The sequence below is a fragment of the Schistocerca piceifrons genome, chromosome 1 (genome assembly GCF_021461385.2).
Source record: "Schistocerca piceifrons isolate TAMUIC-IGC-003096 chromosome 1, iqSchPice1.1, whole genome shotgun sequence".
Lineage (NCBI taxonomy): Eukaryota > Metazoa > Arthropoda > Insecta > Orthoptera > Acrididae > Schistocerca > Schistocerca piceifrons.
The window spans coordinates 574054666-574076575 of NC_060138.1; the positions used below are offsets into that span (position 1 = coordinate 574054666).

The following is a 21910-nucleotide window of genomic DNA, read 5'->3' on the forward strand; positions in this document are numbered from 1 at the left end:
CCCTTGATCTAGGGCTCTGGGTGCCTGTTTTGTAACTCCCCCCATTTCCTAAACCTTGCCAGTCCCCTTCCTTCACCCCTCTTCCTTCCCCTTCAACCCTTCTGCTGAACCTTGCGTGAACATTGAAATATGAATACACACTGATTCATGGCATGCCTTGCTCATCAAACACCACCATTTGCATTGGTATTGTCGTAGTGTGCTGTTTACAGTGCCAGTCCAAAATGGTTTAAAACAAATGATCAGCATGCCAGCTGTCAGATAAGGTCACTCTACTGGTTTTTTACAGCAAAGGAACGTTGCAGTGGTGGAAATTTATTGACAGATAAGTGAGGCGTGTGGCTCAAATGTGATGAGTGATAGCAAAATGTTGAAGTGAGAGCTTTCAAGGATGGGTGGGGAAAATGCCCGTGATGAACCATGAGCAGGCTGACCATCAGTGATCTCAGATTATTTGGTCAATGTTGTCTACAAAAAGATTCGTGAACACCAGTGATTCACAGTTTCAACTTTAGCTCTGTAATTTTTGAATTTGGGTAGAACAGCTGTGCACAAAATTGTGTCTGAGAAGCTGCAATTTCCGAAATTGTGCGCTTGTTGGGTTCCCAGGCTGCTTACTGAGAAACAAGAAATGGAAAGAATGGGTTGTGCTCTTTGTTCTTTTGACCAGCATCATAAGGAAGGTGGTTGTTTTTTTTCCCCAGAATATTCTCATGGGACAAGATGCCTCGCATCATCCCAGAGTCTACATGTCAGTCGATGGAATGGCATCACATGGCATCATTGATCAAAGTCCAGGCCAAGCAGATAATCTCAGTGTGCAGTGTTATAGCAACTGTATTTTGGAATGTTATGGCAGTTGTGTTTTGGGATTGACCTGGAGTTGTGTTAGCCAGTTACTGCACTATCCTCAGTAAACTTCGACATGCAATACAAAATAAGCTACATGGCCTTCTGACGTCTGGCGTTTTGTTGCTGCATGACAATGCCAGACCCCATTGTGCCATTCGCACCCAAAATCTGATCCGATCTTTTGGATGGAAACAGATTGTCTGCCCTGAGTACAGTCCAGACTTGGCAGCCAGTGGTTTTCACTTGTTTCACAACCTAAAGTAGTTTCTTCTCAGTGGCAAGTGCTTCACAGCAGGTGACAAGTTGAAAGAAGCAGTTAAAGACTGGTTAGCTTCACAGACAGCGGACTTATGACTTAGGGATACAAAAGCTTGTGGAACATTATGTCAAACGTTTAAACAAATATGGAAACTATATAGAAAAATAGAGAAACATGTAAGGAATTAAATAAAAACAGTCTTTTGAAAATAAATCTGTGGTAGTTTATGTTCTATAAGAAATTGAACCTTACTTTCTGAATGACCCTCGTAGAAAATCAGGATCTTGAAGAATTTGTGCAGTTATGATCCATCCACCCTCCAGCACCTTGGCAAGTTTTTGCAGCAGCACAAATATGGGCAATAGATGGAAGTTGTCAGAAAATATCTTTAAGAAATTAGACATTTGTCTATTGATTAATAGAAATACTTTAATGTTGCACACAGTGCTTTTGCCACCAGTGATGTTAAACTATGTAGCTCAAGCTTAGTACCAATGATACAAAGGCTGCTCGTGATGAGTAGCTTAACAGTGACCATTACCCCACCTTCTTGGTGGTTTCATGTTGTCGACTAAAACCAAGTGAAAGACGTTGACTGAATCATCCAGGATGCTACAAATACTATTTTATAAGGGGCAGTCAAATGAAAATGAGGCAGTAAGTAAGTAAACTGTTTATTATTTCGAAAGTAATCACCATAACTGCTGATACATTTATCCTGTTGTGAGACAAGATGGTCAGTGCAAAATGGAAAAATTTTGTGGTTGCCTGTGGAATTGCACATGCACCTCTTCGTCTGAAACAAATCGATGGCCACAAATGTCTTCCTTCATATCAAGGTTCTGATATTGAGAAGGCTATCTACACTTACAGTGAAAATGTGCTTAATTCATTAGACAAAAAATTGCAGGCAACTGGTATATTTTGTGATCTGTCAAAGGCATTTGACTGTGTAAATCACAATATCCTTTTAAGTAAACTAGAAGATTATAGTGTAACAGGAAATGCTGCAAAATGGTTCAAATCTTATATCTCTGGCAGGAAACAAAGGGTGTTATTAGGAAAGAGACATGTGTCAAGCTATCAGGCATCATCCAACTGGGAACTAATTACATGTGGGGTCCCACAAGGTTCCATTTTGGGGCCCTTACTTTTTCTTGTGTATATCAATGACCTTTCATCAGTAACATTACCAGATGCCAAGTTTGTTTTGTTTGCCGATGATACAAACATTGCAATAAATAGCAAATCAAGTGTAGTCTTAGAAAGATCAGCCAATAAAATATTTGTGGACATTACTCACTGGTTCCTAGCCAATTCTTTGACACTAAACTTTGAAAAAACACACTATATGCAGTTCAGAACTTGTAAGAGGTGTCCCACGAGTATATGTCTAACATACGATGACAAGAAGATAGAAGAAGTGGACAGTGTTAAATTCTTGGGATTACAGCTTGATAATAAATTCAACTGGGAGGAGCACACCACAGAACTGCTGAAGCGTCTTAACAAATCTCTGTTTGCAATGCGAATTTTGTCAGACATAGGGGATATAAAAATGAAAAAGCTGGCATACTATGCTTACTTTCATTCCATAATGTCATATGGGATTATTTTTTAGGGTAATTCATCAAGCCAAGCTAAAGTTTTCCGGGCACAAAAACGTGCAGTAAGAGTTATATGTGGTGTGAACTCAAGAACATCCTGCAGAAGCCTGTTTAGGGAACTAGGGATACTAACTACTGCTTCCCAATATATTTATTCCTTAATGAAATTTGTCATTAAAAATATATCACTTTTTCAAACCAACAGCTCAATTCATGGAATCGATACTAAAAATAAGAATAATCTTCACAAGGATTTAAAGTCACTTAGTCTTGTACAAAAAGGTGTGCATTATTCAGGAACACACATTTTCAATAACTTGCCAGCAGCCATAGAAAGCTTAACAACCAATGAAATTCAGTTTAAGAGAAGCCTAAAGGATTTATTGGTGGCCAACTCCTTCTACTCCATTGATGAATTTCTTAGTAAAACCAACTGATTTGTATATAAGTACAACATAACTTTTGCACCATTTCAGTGCAGTAATGTGTTCATTGTAAATAAGTATTACAGTAGTTGTATTACATGTTTATTACCTTATAAATAAATAAACTTTTTATTTTAAATTCAGTGCATTAGTATTTGTAAAATGACTCTTAGTGTTCATTAAAAAATGACGATCATTCCACTTGGGACCTGTGGAATGGTAGATTAGCTTATTTGTTTTAGTTGTAAATATTTGTCATGTATTGTTGTTTTTCTGACATGTTCCACATCCTGGAGGACCTCCTCACTACGGATCAATTGGAATGAAAGTAAATCTAATCTAACCAAGAATATGGAAATTGTGTGGGGAGATATCAAGACTGTAAGGAGGATGTGTAAGGGCTTCCTGGTGAAACTTCTGCAGCTTACTGAAAACAACCTTAAAAACATGTCATATAGGTCAGCAAATTCAAATGGATAATGGCAAGAGCACAGTATCTTACAAAACAACAGAAAAAGTACTGTTTGGAATACATGTTGCTTCAGTGACTGCACATACACTGCCTGCTTAAGTGTGTGAAAAGTTGAAGTGCATAAGTTGATATGCCTTTCCAGCCAAAATGGCTATAATTACCAGCAATGAAGTCTTTTATACTCAGCATAAAATGTATAGTTGTTAATAGTCTTTAGTCTATTACCTAGTTTGGTGCAGCTCTCCAATGTTAATCTTTCCCATGGAAACTGTTTCTTCTCTGCATAACTGCTGCAATCTGCACCATTTGAACCTACTTGCTGTAGTCAAGTCATGGTCACCTCTCCTGTTTTTAGCTACCGCACATCCCTCTAGTACCAAATTGATACCTCCAGTAGTTATTCAGTTTCCCCTTCTAATCTTCAGCATTCATCTGTAACCCACATTGCAAGGTCCATTTTCTTCTTGTCGGAACTGTTTATTATCTAAATTTCATTTCAGTAAAAGGCTACACGAGACACATGGCTTCAGGAAGTAATTCCTATCTTCCAATTTTTATTTGGAGTTAGCAAATTTCTTTTTCACAAATGCTTTTATTGCTATTGTCAGTCTGCATTCCATGTTCTTTCTAATGTGACCATTGTCAGTTATTTTTCTGCCCAAATTGCAAATTTAATTCCCTGAGTATTACGTGACTTAATATGACTACATCCATTACCCTTACTTTCCTTTAGTTGATGTGCATCTTGCAGTCCCGTTAGCTTAATGGTTCTTCCAAGTCTTTTGACGTATCTGATACAATTGCAGTATCACCGACAAACCTCAAAGTTTTTAAATATTCTCATAAACTTATTATTATTTTTTAAATTTCTCCTTGGTTTCAGTTACTGCTTGTGCAGTGTACATATGGAATAACACTGAGTATAGGCTACAATCCTGTCTCACTCTTGCCTCAATTTTGAATTCCGTTTTAGATCCTTTGATGCTTATAAATGCAGTGTGGTTTCTATATAAGTTGTAGATAACCTTTCACTCTCTGAAATTTATCCTTGCTACCTTAAGAATTTCAAATAGTGTATTACAATCAACATTGTCAACAACCCTCTCTAAATATACAAATGCTATAAAAGTGGGTTTATCTTTCTTCAGTTGTCTAAGATAAATTGTAGGATCAGTCCTGCCTTAACTGTTCATACATTTTTTAAGAACCCAAACTGATATTCATCGAAGTTGGCCTCTTTGTCTTTCCATTTTGCTATAAAAAAATTGTAATCTAAGTCTGTGATTGTTTTGATTGCCTCATATATCTTGCATACAAAGTGTAATAATTTTATCAGGGTATGTTCTGTCAAGGATCTTAATAATTCTGAGAGAATGTCATCTACTTCATGCCTTATTTCCACTTAAGTCTTTGTCAAATAATTCTTGTGGTATCATATTTCCCATCCCACTTTTATTTACTTCCTTTTCCATAAGAGGGTCTTAGAGTTAGTTTGATTTGTATGGCCCTTCTACGCCTATATATTCTTTCCACTTTAGTCATTCCTTCTTTTCTTAGTACTGGTTTGCCGTATTAGCTCCTAATATTCATACAGCTTCTTCTCTTTCCTCCAAAGTTCTTTAAATTTATATATGGGCGACATCCTACCTTCCCATAGTTATTAATGTTTCTGCAGCTATCTGTATCTCGTCGACCCATTCCTGCTTTGTACCTTTTGTACTTTCTGTCAGTCTAATTTTTTAGACATCTTATTTCCCTTTTATTTATTTCTTTTGTGGTATTTTTGTATTTTCTCATTCTGTGAATTGAATTCAGCCTTACGTGTGTTATCCAAGTATTTCTGCTAGGCCTTGTCTGTGTGTCTGTCTGACCTTTGGCTGACTATGTATTTCATCTATCAAAGCTACCTCTTAGTCTTTTATTGCATTCATTTCCCCTCATTCAGTCAATCATTGCATGATGCTGACTTTTAAATCTCTTGGCAACTGCTGATTCTTTTCATTTACAATGTCCTATCCTTTTAATTTCGTACTTTTCTGCAATTTGTTCAGTTTTAATCTGCAGTTCATTAGCAACAAAGTGTGGCCAGAGTCTGAATTTGCCTCTGATATCTTCCAGTGTCTCCAGCACTCGCACATAATACTTTTGGGGAATATAATACTCTCTCCTTCCACTCCATGAAGCGTTAAACATACAACACTCATATTACTGATGAGGAATTTAATGGTGCAGTAGCACAGTGAGAGATGCCTCCTCAATACCTGACAGAATATGTTGCCATCACCTCACTAATAGTGGGAAATCAGGCATACTAACAACATTCAACAAGATATGCCAAAAAGGAATTTTGCTAACCCAGAAGAAATAAAGTGTAACAATACAAATTATGAAAACTGACAGAAACTTCACAGTTAGGAAATTATTAACTGATTAGCTTAATTGCCCTTCTATGCAAATTAAGTCTTTTGTCTTAGTGTTGGATCGACTTCTAGTAACATGTGAACAAGAAAATGGAATACTGCAGTTGGCTGTTTTAAATACCACCCTTTTAGCCATTGCAATAAATGGAATTGTAACTGCCACAGAAACTAATGTTTATTGGCAGTATATGTTGACGAGATCTTTGCTTCTAGTACAGTGCCGCTCCTGGCTGGTCCAACAGATATCTCCAAATGCCTTTACGTGGAACACAGACATAGGTTAAAGCATGGTTGTTGTATTTCATTGATGAAATCACATGTTGTACCCTTTTGCAAACTTAGCCCTTTTCATCCACATTGCAAATTGTACTTATATCACCAAACATTAACAGTTGTTAACTGTGCCCAGTTCCTGTTCTTACTACTCATTAGTAAACTGGTGTGAGTGTCACACATCAAGCAGACAAAGGCTACTTGTATACAGAAATTTATATTACTTTGGAAATATCTTCTGGGAGGAAATGAAGTCTCCAAAAATTCTGTGTATCATGTACCTTAGCTTGACTACTGTTATGGGAGCATCATTATAGGTCCACTAAGCCATATGCACTAGTGTTATTAAGTGCTGTATATCACAGTGGGATCTGAATCACAACAACAGCTTTTGTATATGAACCCAATAGACAGCCTTCTGGTGGAGGTAGGTAATACTCCATTGAAAATAGTGTTTCAGCAACTTCTAATTAATAGTGGGCCTGAAATAAATAAAATGCCATAATACTTTTGTTATTCAGTCTTCTTCCACATACTAACATTTGGTTATTTAGAGTTCATTTATAGAATGGTGGTCAGCTATGTTATGTTTTACTGGTGTTTACAAAGAGCCCCCTTAGGCCCTGGGCACTCAAGCTCTGCTCATGACAACGTTAGTCTCACCATAGCACATACTCTCTCCTGCCACCTGACTGGATCTCAAGCATGCCATTAAGAATGACAGTTACAGGAATTTACCACTATTGATTCTTCTCTGTACTGCAAAAATTTGATGCTTCTGCAAGATATAGGCATATGGTTCCAAAGGTGGATAAACAGTTGGTATCCATATTTCAATAAGAATTTCTTCAAACACTACTCTCTACCAAGTGAATGTGGGCATTTGTGTAGTGGAATTGATAGTTCTACTTTGATTGTTCATCCATATCAAAACTTGCTCCATTCAAGAATCTCTTCAATACTGTGATTCTCAGCAGTCTCCAGGCAATAATAAGATGCTTTCCAGTGCAGCCTAGTCTATAATATCATAGTGCTCTTATATAACCTTTACAGAATAGGGAACACATTTGGAATTGAGCAACATTGGCATCCTAAGTAATGGTCACATTGATGAGGTAACTGAGGCAGTTTGTCAGATGGAACTGTTGATGCTTCGATCCCCTGGAGCTGGTGTAAGGATATAGTACCTATGTTGCCAGCTTCTGCATAAATTGGAAGAGGTGTGGCAAATAAGCACCTATCTCAACATACTCAGGATGATAAGATAACACTAAATAAAAGAATTTATTCTATAGCACTTCCCAAGGAAAGTTGATTTTCCTGTATCATATTCACACTGTACACGTTAAGCTCGCATGTGGATATATCTTCCTACTAGACACCAGATCAGGTGTCGCTGCATAAAAATTTCAACAATTCAAATATTGTTGAATGCCTAGATGTATGAAAGCTGTGGCACACAGTTAAAACAATCCTTATCACAGATTCTGATGGATGACTAATGCAAACAGTGTTTATTGTAACCCAAGAACACTATGATTTAATGGTTGAACAGTACCCACACATGGAAGACTAGGACCAACACAATTAGCGATACCCAATTGGCCGGTGGAACCTTGTGTTCCAGCATATATTGACATTACTTCCAATAGGTGTTGCAGCCACCAGGCTGCTCATGCAACTGCTGTTGTGTTAGCAAGCCTGGTGGCCTCTGGCAGATGAACTGAGCACAAACTTCATGCCTGAAGTATGAAGCGGTGCGCACACAGAACTGGTAGTTCCAGCACTCTTCTTCCTTTACGAAGAAGTGAGCACTGCGCTCACATCCATTCTTGTGCGTTCGACGTAGGTTGTTGAGTCATGTGATTAGACACCACCGGTGCATAGGGTCATATGTGGCACAAGTGCGGACTGGTGTGTGGTGCGTACCTACCTGTGAGAGGCCATATAGGAGGACAGGCAATGCTGGTGCAGCTTCCATATCCACATCAGCGTCCAGACACAGGGAAGGAGATGGTAGCAGAACTGGTGGCACCAACTGTGCTGGAGGTGGTAGAGATGGAAGCATTGGCTGCAACAGTGTAGCTGGGTTCCCAATATGGCCCCTGACAGCTGAAGAAGGCACCCACAGCAGAAGAGACAGTTTTGAAAACATCGGCAGTGGCAGTGAAGGCGAGGGCGCTAGCTATGATGTACGAGATGGTTCGGCAGATGAAGGCACGAGATGGTGGAGGTGCACACAGTGTGCAGCCGCCCACACGAGGTCGTATCTGGTCGATGCATCGTGACACCCTCCCCGCAGCCATGTGGATGTCGCAAAGGCTTTGGCCATGCGTAATCTAGATTACTACCGGCATCCATTTTGTCTGTAATTTCATGGTGAACATGGGGTGTGGCAACGCAGCAATAGATTCAGTATGGTGGCACAGTGGTTTAATGCCAGTATGCGACACTTCAAAATGCAAATAAATAATTGATGATTGAGAAAGCTCTCTTGTTAAAATTGTACTTTAACCCCGCACACTGTAAAACAGAAAATAGAGCACAAAGGTTTTGCAGATGATCCTCTTTAAAGTCACCAGACAATACTGTGTCATCTTAATAGTTGATGCAGGAGAGAGAGAGAGAGAGAGAGAGAGAGAGAGAGAGAGAGAGAGAGAAGAAAAACTAAAAAACTGCTGGTGCTCATGCCTCACCAAAAGACAAATGCTGGCATGGATAAAACCTAAATGGGGCATTGATAACTAGATGGCATTTAGATTTCTCATCTACCAGCAGCTGTAGATATGCATCTGCCAAGTCAGTCTTTGAACAATAATGCCCCCCCCCCCCCCCCCCCCCCCCTACACCATCCCAATAATTTTGCTAACAGCTCATCAGGGCAATACAAAGGACTGGTCTCAATCATTGACTGTACGTTAATAGATTTTAAAATCCACCTCAGAGGCATAATTTACTGGTAGGTTTTTTACTGTCACCTTTGGTGTTGACCATTCACTGGAGGAAATAGGTTGAATAACATCAAGGGATTGAAGATTGATCTAATTCTGCATCTGGTTGAACCCGTAAAGTAACTGGCACCATGCGGGCCCAGGAAAAACAGGGGCAGACAAACTGTTTCATAGTAATACAGGTCTGAAATTCTGTTGCACAACCCAGTCCCAGAGAAAACGGAGAGGCAAATTTGGCACAGAGAGCACCTTACTGTTGATATGGAACTTTATCAAAAACCACAAGCATTTCATCATTGATGGAGAATCCAAACAGCTTAAAAGCATCCACACCAAACAGATTTTCGGTCTAAGCATTGTCAGCAAATAGGAATGTTAGTGAATGAACCACAGCCTTGTAAGTCACAGGTTCAGAAAACTGTCCAAGAATGGGAATCTGTTGCTTGTTATAACTCACCAGCTTGTGTGACACTGGAGTCAGAGGAACAGAACCCAAATCTACGTAAATCTGAGATTTCATTGCTGTTCCACTCGTGTCCACCTGCATTTGAACGGTTTGTTAAACACATGCATTTCAGTGTATAACTTGTGTTATGACACTGTCACTGCTGACTCACCGAGCACATTCATGTTCATTTCATCCTTACTCAGGTTTGGAAAGGAGTTACATACAGAAGCAAAGTGACCTTTCTTATGGCACCTATTACACATTGCCCAGTGCTTGAGACACGTGGTCCATTCATGTTGAATGAAGCAGTGCGGGCATGAGACCAGCAGAGCATGTGACTGTTGCTGTTGTACATGTCACTGTTGCTGTTGTACATGTGACTGTTGCTGTTGTAATGTGGACTGTTGTTGTTGTAATGTGGACTGTTGTTATTGTAGACGATGATTACGTGTACGATGCTTAGATGTCTGCTGGACTGTTGCAATAGTGTCTGTTCCATTTCAAACTGACTGAAGTCTGGGAGGGGGTGAGAGGAACTGATTTGTGAAACTTTGGACCAGACTTCTGTCTGACTACTTGCAGCCTGTGAAACTTCAAATGACTGATCTATGTTCAATACACCTGCAAGTGTAGAATTTTCACACTGTAGAGCTTGCTCTCGAACTTCCCTATCAGGAGCAAAACCTATGATTTGCATCTGTCACAAAGTTATGACGATGTCTAAGACCACGTAGTTCTGCTGCCCATGGCCTGTATGACTGTTTTGGCTGTTTTTGGGAGAGGTAAGACTCCACATGAGTAGCAATAATGAGAGTATGTTTACAGTGATAGGTGGAAAGTAGTAGCTCACACAGCTGACTGAAAGAAAGAATTGAAGGTTTTTGTAAGGGAGTGAGCTGACATAACAACTGATAATGCAAGATGAAATTTACTACAAGAAAAGGACCTTGCACAGGTTTATGTCTGTCACCCAAGATACCTGGAAATGTTGCCGCATGTGTTTTTTGTAAGCATCCCAGTCTTCTGGTGCATCATTGTTTGGAGGAAACAGCAGTGGATATGTTGTTGATGGGGCCGCAGGTTTTGCCAGTGTAGTTGTTAAACTGGAAATAGCAAATGTCAGCACCTGCTGTTGCTCAAAAAGTGATTTAAGCACTGCCTCTCCAGGAATTAAACTCAAAGAACCAATGACGGAAGTGAAACGTGGAGCTGAATCTCATTCTCATTGCCAAAAAAGTGTTCTGACCCAAGAACACTCTAAACTATTGCTCAAACAGTACAAGCACATGGAAGACAAGGTACAATACAATTATCAATACACAAGTGGCCAGAGGAGCCTTGCACTCCGGCCTATATGGACATCAGATCCAACAGGGGGCACGACTGGCAAGCTGCGTGTGCACTGCTGTCGTATTAGCAAGCCATATGGCCTCTAGTGACCAAATCAAGCACAAACTTTACACACGAACTGTGAAGTGGTGTGCGCACACACAAAATTGGTAGTTACAGTACTGTTAAAATAATTACAAGAAAGCAGTTATTATCACAAGTCTAATTTCCTTGTTAGGAAAATTGAATTTATCAATAGATACAACTTGAGAACCCTGTATCCCTGGAGGCTTTCAATCCTAGTGTATTTCATATGTTCATTACCATCTTCTTCATTTTTTCTTTACTGTACTTTTTATTTAATCATGTCTCATCATTTACCATATTCGTATTTCAATAATTTGTTACATAGGTAGAGCACCACCATTTAATGCCATAAATTGCCTTTTTCCTCCAGAAATCAGAAAAACCACATGTAATGTCTCTCTTAATTTTTCCTTATCCCTTGCAGTGACCCTCCCTTGCTGACAACATGGGGAGATCGTGCCTTCTGCAACAAGATTCTGTTCTGGGAGAAAGGGGAGGGGGTGGTTCACAGGCCATTCTTATACTGACATGCAATCTCTTATACAGCTATTAGTGTTACTAGGAAATGAGTGACTAATAACCCCATTGTTAAATCTGATTAATCCAAATTCTTTCACTACAGTTTTAAGAATTTTTGTGAAGCATCTTTTCAGTGGAGAAAGAGTAGTAATGCAAAAAATTTTTAAATTCAGTTGCAGACAACCATATCGCCAATGTGACATTTAATATGCTCTGACAGATTGTTGAGTTCTTACGTAGCCTTGTGTATTAGTCCTTTCTGTGTTAATGTTAATTTATTGATTTATTTAGGGAGATTGTATTTGATCCTAGTGTGACATTGTAACATACTTATATAACACAGGTTTTTTTTGGGGGGGGAAAGAGAAATGATGATGTACATGCTGTAAAGCATTTTTCAAAGTACGAAATTCTGTTATTAAGATGGCTCTGCTGGATATTCTAGAACAAGCAACCAGTATAATTTTTTTTAATGCTTCAGTATGCTAAAAACTCTACCACCATAAGTCCAACTTCCCCAATAAATGTTCTATATCACCTATCTCAGGAATCGTGCATACTGAAAATGTGACTGACCTAAGACATTATATTAATAGTAGGATATGGATTTTCCAGATAATGTAACTCTTTCTACTTCAAATTATTCATCGATAATAGTAGACTATCCTTATACCTCTTGAAGTTTAAGAAGCTCTGAATTATGTATACTGAGTCTCATCAGATATCTTATTAACTACTTTTCAGTAAGAAAACTGCTACTAGTTTTTATTCCTATGCTTGTATTAACTGTCTGAATTATGTATACTGAGTCTCATCAGATATCTTATTAACTACTTTTCAGTAAGAAAACTGCTACTAGTTTTTATTCCTATGCTTGTATTAACTGTAAAAAGGACAAAATTTGCACCTTCTGACAATGCAAATGAAATTTTTTACATATATGAGAAACAACAGAGGATCCAAAATAGAACTCTGTGGTGTGCCGCGTTTGATTCGCTTTCCAGATTACAACATTCAAACCTGCATGTGGCCATCCTGATTTAGGTCACTCCAGCCAAGTGTCAGGATGGTTCCTTTGAAAGGGCATGGCTGCATTTCTTCCCCATCCTTCCCTAATCTGATGAGACCGATAACCTCACCTTTTAATCTCCTCCCCCATTTCAACCCAGTCCAACCTGTGTCTGATTGGTTCACATTCTGAGTGCATATTTCAACATGAACAACATGGAACTGAAGCATTTTGTTTTCTCCCATGCATATAAGACAAAATGAAACTGATATGCCCATTATTCCATATTATCTAAAATGTTACATCTGTATCTACTTGTACACTCTGCAAGGTACTGTCTTTTGCACGGTGGATGTTACATTGTATTTTTTATTTTCTGTTTTGTCCATTTGCATATTGAGCAAGGGAAAAGTGACTATATAGGCCTCTGTATATACCCTAAAATCTCTCTTATTCTCATGACAGCTACATATGTGATATAAGGTGGTGTCAGCATAATAGTCATGCAGTCGTCTTTGAATATGAATTGTCGAAATTAATGCATTGTGGCTTCACAATTTTTCATCAAAGATTTCCATTTAAGTTCCCTTAGCATTACTGTTGCACTTTCATATTGACTCTGCCAACCTGTGGTGTATCTTAGCCGAATGTCTCAGAATTTGTTTGATGCCCATCGTCATGCCTACTTGAAAAGGACCCTCAACACAGCAACAGTACTCTAGATTTGGTCACACTAGCATCTTGTAGGTGATTTGTTTTACAGACATGTTGCATTTTTCCAGAATCTTTCCAATAAATTGAAGTTTTTCATTTGCCTTCCTGACTGAACACCGATTTTCTGTAACTGTCCCATTTCATATCGCATCCTAGTATTTCTCCTAAATACTTGTACAGTGTGTTGTGTTGAAGATATTCTTCACTAAGCTTCTAGTCTGATGTTATTTGGTTCTTTCTCTTTGTTGTAGGCATTATGTCACATGTATTCCTATTTAAAGCGAGCTGCAATTCATTTCACCATGTGGAATTTTTGCGCAAGTCTATCTGCAGTAGAACAGTGCCCATCTGCTATAACTTACCAAGTCCTGTCAGTCAAATATTCATCGAGCTAATCACATATATGTTCAGAGGTACTCTGTATGATTGTATCTTGGCTATGATGAGACATCATGATTCACACAATCCGAAACAATACACAAATAAACAAATACTCTCAATCTTATAAATTTTGGTTAATTGATTCTAGTATATCATCTACACAGCCAATTCAGTTGACAATTATGTTTGAAATCCAATTTATTTACTACTTTATTTTTTTTAAAGTGGGAGTTTTATAAGTTCTGTTGTGCACTGTATTTTCAAATACTGTCTCTCATGAGATGAATCAGTAAGTCTTTATCAATGTTTTATCACCTTTTTTGTGAAGTGACTTGATAATGGCATATTTAAATGTGTTTGGGAAGATGTTGCTTTGAAAAGATTCATTATTTAAGTAAATTAAAACATTACAGCGTTCAGCTGAACTGATTTTATTTTACCACTAATTACAATGTAATCACTAGGCTAAGCGTTTAGTTTTAAGAGCGTTGAAAACTTATTTTGGAGATGTAGCAAATAGTTGAATTTTATCAAACTTGTTTTCGAACGCTGAAACTGTAGGCTACCTAAAAAGTATGTTGTCAGGCTTAATTTGTCTCCTACACACAGAAAAAAGTCATTAAAAATGTCTGCAATTTTGAGAACTATCATTGATCACTTCATTGTTTACCACATTTCCTCACTAATTTTTCCTGTCCCATTGTTGTGCATTGTTCCAAATAGGTCTTACTTGTTGCCAGAGGTGCTTATTTTTTTCTTGAATAGGATACTTTTTGATGATCTGATGACTTGGCTTGTAATTTTACAAACAATTTGTAACGTGAAATAAGCCCATTATCAACTGTGTCCCTTGATGCTAAGTAAACTCTTCTGATAGTCTGAGTAATATTCTGATACCTGACAAAAAGTTTGAAGTGATAAATTGAAGCAGATAGTCTGAATATAAGAAGTCAGTAACAAGTAGTGAAAAGGAAAAATAAATTATCAAAACTTGTCAAATGTAAAGCTGGACATGTTTTTACAGTAGGTTTAATCCTGTAATAAAGGGTGTACATAAAGTCCGGGAACACTTCCAATTATTTATTGCATAAGAACCAAATACTGTACAGATATCATACATATGTCATTTTGAAGAGAAACCCTGAAAGTGTTTTTTAAATGTATACCGCCAAAGCGTAGTTTGGTAGTTTGCCGATAGTCAGCGCTAGTTGCAAACATGGCGAGTTCAGGTGCGGAGTGAGCTTTATGTGTGTTGGAGTTTGACAAAAACAAGTGTGCTACAGCTGTTGAACGTATGTTTAGAACCATGTACAGTAAGAAACCACCAACAAGGGAGGCCATTTACCTCTGGCACAAAAATTCGTTACGATGGGTTGCTTGTGCCCAGCAAAGAGAAGTGGATGTCCCAGTGTGAGTGAAGTGAATGTGGAGCGCGTACGAGATTACCGTATTAATGTCTGCCGGGTCACTCCTGGTTCGCGTATCAAATGTTTGTAATTAAAAAAAAATGAATAAATAAAATAAAATAAAACTTTCAGAGTTTCTCTTCAAAATGCAATATGTATGACATATGTACAATGTTTAGTTCTTGTGCAATAAATAATTGAAAGTGTTCCCGAATGTTGTATACACCCTTTTATGTGCTAAGAAAAGAATCTTGTTGTTTGATTTATTGCTTTACAATTGCTGAGCTATGACTATTTAAGACATATGGTTCTTCAGATGTAATATATTCATTTTTCTGATTAAAACAGGAATTGTCAAAATCATTACTTTCATGATGGTACACTGCTGCAGTATGTGGTGGCCACCAGCAGAATCCATTAGTGGCTTTATTAACTTGGCAGTTTTCATGCTATTTAGTGGATTGACAATATGTAATTTCCTAAATGCCATATTTGATGGCCCGGGATACCTACCACCAAACTGGCAACCAGTGAGTAATCTACTCAACAGTTTCTTTACTGTAGATGTAAATTAATTGGGACTTCAATGTAATTATCTTCACATATTGTTATGGTGAAATGCACTGAAACACACTATGCAGGTTTATGACCAAATGTAACCAGTTATTATCATTAAATGTAACCAGGTATATGTATTGAACCACTTATTATTATAGAATCTTTATCAGATTAAGTAGTGTTAGTAAGGTCAGTTTTGGGTCAACCTTGTTTTGTTATGAGCTAGTGTCACTTAAAACTCTTTCAAAATTCAGGATCAGTGTTGTTAATTAGTTTTGTACATTTCTAGCAGTAACTGAAGACTTTGTTCTTTTCTCTTTTGATGGTGGATAGGAGAATCCAGATGATTCGGAATACCTGCAGTTCTGTAATGTGTGTCATGGTTATAAAGCTCCAAGATCTCACCATTGTGGGAAATGTAAGTATATGGGTTTTGCTGGGAGCCAGGAAAGTTTCTTTGGCACTGGTTTTTATCTTGAGGATTTCTTAAAATGCATGGTTGGAAACAAAAGTAAACAACTGTAAAATGTTTGTATTGCTGTCGGCTGCCAAATGAATGCAGACATTAACGTAACACACTATTTTGGCAAGAGCACCATGTCACCATCTTCAGGTGATACTGTAGAATGAGCAGCTTTGCTACATTGTGCATCCTTTATAGTCTTAATACTCCCTACCCCCTTCCTCACTGCAGGGCTGAGCATCGTGTCAGGTGGTGTGGTGGAGGGGATGCACTCACTGAATGCTGGGTGTGAACTCTGCTCCCTTAGTGCTTCTGTCATCCCGGTGGGTTCGGAAATCATTCGCAGTCAAGAGTGTGACTGCAGTTGATTGAGTAGTGGGTTCCGTGCTTCACTGAGAGTGAAACGGCTATCTCTAAGGATCAGGCTATAGACAGCTTGCATGTAAACAGGTTCTGTTAGAACACAGTCGCAAAATGATGAAGGCTGTTGTAGCTCTTCTGTTTGTTCATATTTCAATTTTATTCATATCTCATGGAGTTCCTTGTAGCTGTACGATCTGCAAACACGGATTTTGTTGGTTGCTTGAGTTCAGTATGTCTCCCGTGCTCCTGGCGCCTGTCATCTTCTGTCTGCACAGTCTGCCAAATTTATACCTTATCATATTTGAATGGAATGTGATAGACACGCAGTTTATGGTGCCCCAAGTCATCCTTCACCAAACAGAATAATGCATCTGTGTTTGGAAGTTGTCAGAGAAAGCATTTAATGTCATGTTGTTTCAAAATTGTCAGTTTTGTTCAACACTTTGCCAACTTATGATGGATACACCATTGTCTTAACCATATTGTTGTGTTCTATTTTCTCGGCCTGCACCTTCTGCCTGAAAGTCGTATGTCTCCCTCCGTACCCATTGTCCTTGAATACATCCTTAGTCCGCAATATCTTGGCTCAGTGTAACATTAAATGCCTTTTCTGTCCACCTCTGAAAGTTTGTGCCCTATTAGGTACAGTGATGGGGTTTCATAAACTGAGTTTCTACTGTAGTTCATCCAAGTTGGTGGGGCAGACATGAGCAGACTGTGCAGACAATCGAAGAAATGTGCCAGAAGCACAGGAGACACACCAAACTCAAGCAACCGAGAAAATCTGTGGTTGCGGAACATTATGTTGCTACAAGGGATTGAATGAAATATGAACAAATGGAGCTGCGAAGATAGACTATGTTCATTATGGGTCTGTATTCTAAAGGAGGCTGTTGAAATACAAGTGACTGATAGCCTGAGGAATAAAGGCAGTGGCTTTACTCTCGGTAAAATATGGGAAGGCAAGTCTTCTCATTGTGAGGATGCTCTGCCTGTCCTCTTATTACCAGAGTCATTAACACATCACAAAGTTATGATTTCATTCATAGGCAGTATTTTTGCAGTAAGGTGGTATATATTTTTGCAATATGAAATTGTCATCACTGTGACAGATTAATCTGTCATGAGTGGAACTCTACAAACCTTAGGAAAATATAATTTATTAGAAAATGGCAGCAGGGGCTTTTTATCACATGCATAACTATTTTAGTATACCTTAATTATATAAAAGCACATAAAAAGTATTTGTTCAGTGCTTCTAGTGCATCAACTTGACATTTATATAAGTGCGATTAATTCACTATAAAAAAATCTGTGGTTGTAATTATTGCATACAGTGTGTATGTTTGGTGATATGTCATGGCATTATGCTTCATTAATGAAGATATTTATATCTGCTTATATGTGCTATAAGCCAATATTTATTATTTTTTGTAGTATGCTTCTAGTACTTTACATACCTGTTTGACCATTTTCTACTGATGAATTTTTTCCTAAATTTCAATATAAAATTGTGAAGTTGACAACTGTATTTCATTTTGAGAAAACGTCACAAACCCCTCTGTGCCCTTTAGTCAGTAGTGGAAATATACCCAAAAGAGAGAATGATTCATAACATTCAAGACACTGTCGTAAACATTCAGAACCAAGGGAAAGCAGTATACTTGTTGGATCTCGTGAAATGGGAATCAGGGGCAGTGACATAGGGATGCAGGAGCCAAAGATGCATGTTGGGATAGCACAGAATAAGATCATCCTGTCCCCTTCATGCTCTTATCTTACTAATGAGAAGAAAAGATGTGAGTATGCGAAGAAGAGCATTTTCTAATAATGATCAACAAGCTGTAATCAATAAATCACAGCATTTGACCACAATACTTGTTCTTCCACCCACAGAGATGGATGGAAGTGGTGATGTCCAAACTGATAAATGACCTTTTCCCACAATCTGCAGCTACCCTTTTAGACAAAATGATCCTCCAGTATACAGTGTGTGCAATATAACCTTGTCTTTTAGCTAAATGCATTTTATTTTGTAACAAAGAGTGGCCTTTAGATTTTCCAAAGATTTGTCATCAATTGTAGCTGACAACACTATTATTGTAAAACTTTCAAAATTTTATCTTTTGTGGGGCCTGCTCTTATGGAATGTTTTTTATCAAGTGAACAACCAGTCACAATTAGTCAGTAGTGTGATTTTACCTCTCGTATTTTCTCAGGTATGATCTTTTTTACTATGAACATGTAGTCAAACGAACATAAAACCAAGATGTTAAAAAGTTTTTAATGTAATTTGTGAGCAGTCAGTTTTAACTATTTTTTAATGACCTTGCTACTTTTCAAAAGTGTAATGGTGAGGACTCATTGTGTTTTCCCTCTCAGATACACATTTTTCTTACTATCCATTTTCATAGTATTGTATTCTATGTAATTGCTCTCCATCATTCGTAACAGCATGCTTTGTCAATTTTAACTTCCAACCATTCGAAGGGATGCTGTGGAGCGATGCCAACCTCTCATCACCACCACTATCACAGTAGGATTACTTCTGAATGGTTACTTTGTGCATTTCACAAAATTCATACATTTATAATCGGCAAGGGCACTCATAAACATGTTGTTGAGCATCATCATACTCCTTGGATTTTGTCCCATCTATAAAGGTGTGCCTATCGGTAGATATTCAGGTTAGTGAACACGTATTGCTTCTGAATTACTATTTTATTAATCCTAATGCACCAGATTGTGTGATTGTATTTTAATCCTCAAATTTTATCTTTTGACTGTACTACCGTAGTGTATCTTCTGTTTCATGTTAGATGCTATATTATTGACTGATAAAATTATTTAACTAGATGGATAAAAATCTACTCGCCAAGTGGCGGCAGAACACACACACAAGATTGTTGTGATTGACAAGCTTTCGGAGCCAGTGGCTCCTTCTTCAGGCAGAAGGGTTGAAGGGGAAGGAAGAAGGGTGAAGGGAAAGGACTGGAGAGGTCTAGGAAAAGGGGTAAATTTTGGGAAAGTCACGCGGAACTGCGGGTCAGGGGAGACTTCCCGTACAAGATGAGAAGGATGGCCAACCACAACAATCTTTTAGTTTTATCATTACCAGATTATTGACCGAGTGGTAGAAATTTTGGTTTATCTGTAATTGTGATGGAAACGGTTTTGTTGTATATAGATAGTGAAAACTGGCTGATGCTTACTTGTATTTTTAAATTTTAAATGTTAACAATGAAAAGGATAGTTGCTACTCACTGTATAGCAGAGGTGCGGAGTTGTAGATAGGCACAACAAAAAGACTGTCACACTGTGTGTGTTTTTTGTCTATTTTTGACAAAAGCCTTGTTCGCCGAAAGCTTATTGTGTGACAGTCTTTCTTGTTGTGCCTGCCTGTCACTTAGCATCTCTGCTATATGGTGACTAGCAATTATCCTTTTCATAATATTGTTACATTCAATCCTGGATTTTCCATTGTTTAAAATTTTAAATGTGCATTACACCTCAGCTATTTGATTTTAAAAAGTTGGAGCAAGTATGTTTCTAATTTATTTCTTCAGCATTAAATTAATTTCTTCCTAACCCAAAGTAATTTTCCTAGCAATTCAATACTTACAAATCTTTAAGTCAGTATGATTGTTAATTGCCAAAGTTACTCCACAAAGTCGTAGTGTAATATAACTGTTAATTTTCAATTATACCAGGCATCTTTCTCATTATGTGTTGTTACTTTGTCATTCCCAACTTTGTGACTATAAAAGAAAAATGTAAGAAGAATATTTCATATTTTAGATATTTAAACTTAAAATGACTATTTCTCTATCCTTAAAGAGAAAAACAATTGGAATTTCTGTTATTGGCAGGTGGTCACTGTGTGATGAAGATGGATCATCACTGTCCATGGATCAACAATTGTGTGGGACATCGTAACCATGGGTATTTTACTGCCTTTTTATTTTTTGCTGTATGTGGCTGCTTGCAAGCAAGCATTGAGCTGACGTGCTGTTTGTACAGAGCACTTAATCGGGTAAGTATACTGGACCCCTATTATTAAGCAGATGAGATCTTTTCTATGCTTGTTTAAGTTTCAAAATGTATCAGTTTTGAGATGTGGGAAATTATTTAACAGTGTAAGTGGTCAGAAGCAATTTATTAAATTAGTGGAATAACTGAGCACTATTATTAAGAGAAATTTTTCCTCTTGTTGCTTTCTGCCTGTGTAAAGTCTTGTCTTCTATCAGAAAAACAAAGAGCTTTGAACAACATATATATGCTTATGTTAGCTCCTCATTGCTTGTAAACAGGCACAGCCTGAGGTTTGATGAACTGCTATAGATTGAAAATTGTAATGGTGTGACCATGATTGTGTAAAGATACAAGTTAATTTTTACAAAAAGTAAAAACAGCAACTAGCTACCAATATTAATGCAATTTATTAAGAACAAATAGTGCTCTCCTCATGGCATTGAGGCCGTCTTGTCCCAAAGGTCCTGGACGGTTCTGAAAAGCTTATAACGTTCATTTCCAAAACCTTAATTATAAGGCTCAGGAACATTATTTGCAAATAGAAAAGGAAATGGTGGCTATCACATATAAAGTGCGTAAGTACTATATTTTCTTTTTGGGAATACTACAAGCCTTTGTGGTCTTGGTTGGGCCCAAGGCTAAACTTTCAGAACAAACAGCTCACGATCTTCATTATTGTATCTTACACTTTTCAAATTACCAGCACTTGATACATTACTGCCCACCCTATCAACATTCTAAGGCATACTCCCCATGTGTCCAGATTTCAAATTTGACAGACAGGAAAGTGTTGTTTTCAGATTGACTGCCACAAAGAGCAGTACTTGGAAGGCTTTCCGATAAAATTCAGAAGAGAGTTAGTTGGACTGTCCTCAGGGGCTCAGCATTTGTTTGCTGGGCACAGGTTTGGCAAGTCCAGAGTTCCTGAGCTGGGGACTGCTAAGCACCGCCAGTCCCCTGATGCCCTAAGCTCTGGGGATGCTTCAGCGACCACTTTGGAATGTTGTGTGTCAGAGAGAATAGGAATCTTGACTTGACCACCTGGATTGTGAGGAAGGTAAAAACCTCTATGAAAATCCTCTTAATTTCAAGGTATTCTGCACGTTGATGAGGTGCTTGGCTGATGAGGTGGAGCAGTCGTTAGTGGGCAACCTCTGGGGAACCTGCTGCACCTCAGTTGTATAAGGCTTACCTAGGCATGTGTGCTCTGTCTAGGTGGACTTTCTATTTCCCTGGTTGTTTATGGATCCTTCTAAGTTTTCTGTTCCACCTCCCAGCAGAATGCGTGGGCTGCTGGTAGGTACTAATACCCAATCAAATAAGAGGGCTTGTGCAGCCAGTC

General features: G+C 38.1%; 1 protein-coding gene across 5 annotated transcripts in view; it reads left to right on the forward strand.

The window, feature by feature from the left end:
* Positions 1 to 21910, forward strand: part of LOC124801730 (palmitoyltransferase ZDHHC6) — a 118612-nt gene that overhangs the window by 23576 nt on the left and 73126 nt on the right. For 3 of the 5 annotated variants that reach the window (XM_047263098.1, XM_047263099.1, XM_047263095.1), the window contains exons 2-4: positions 15501 to 15682; positions 16033 to 16128; positions 20402 to 20569. In XM_047263098.1, coding sequence (XP_047119054.1) covers positions 15501 to 15682; positions 16033 to 16128; positions 20402 to 20569 — 446 coding nt within the window. Of the gene's footprint in view, positions 1 to 15500; positions 15683 to 16032; positions 16129 to 20401; positions 20570 to 21910 lie in introns of those variants that run through there. The other 2 variants (XM_047263096.1, XM_047263097.1) reach the window with 2 other exon arrangements.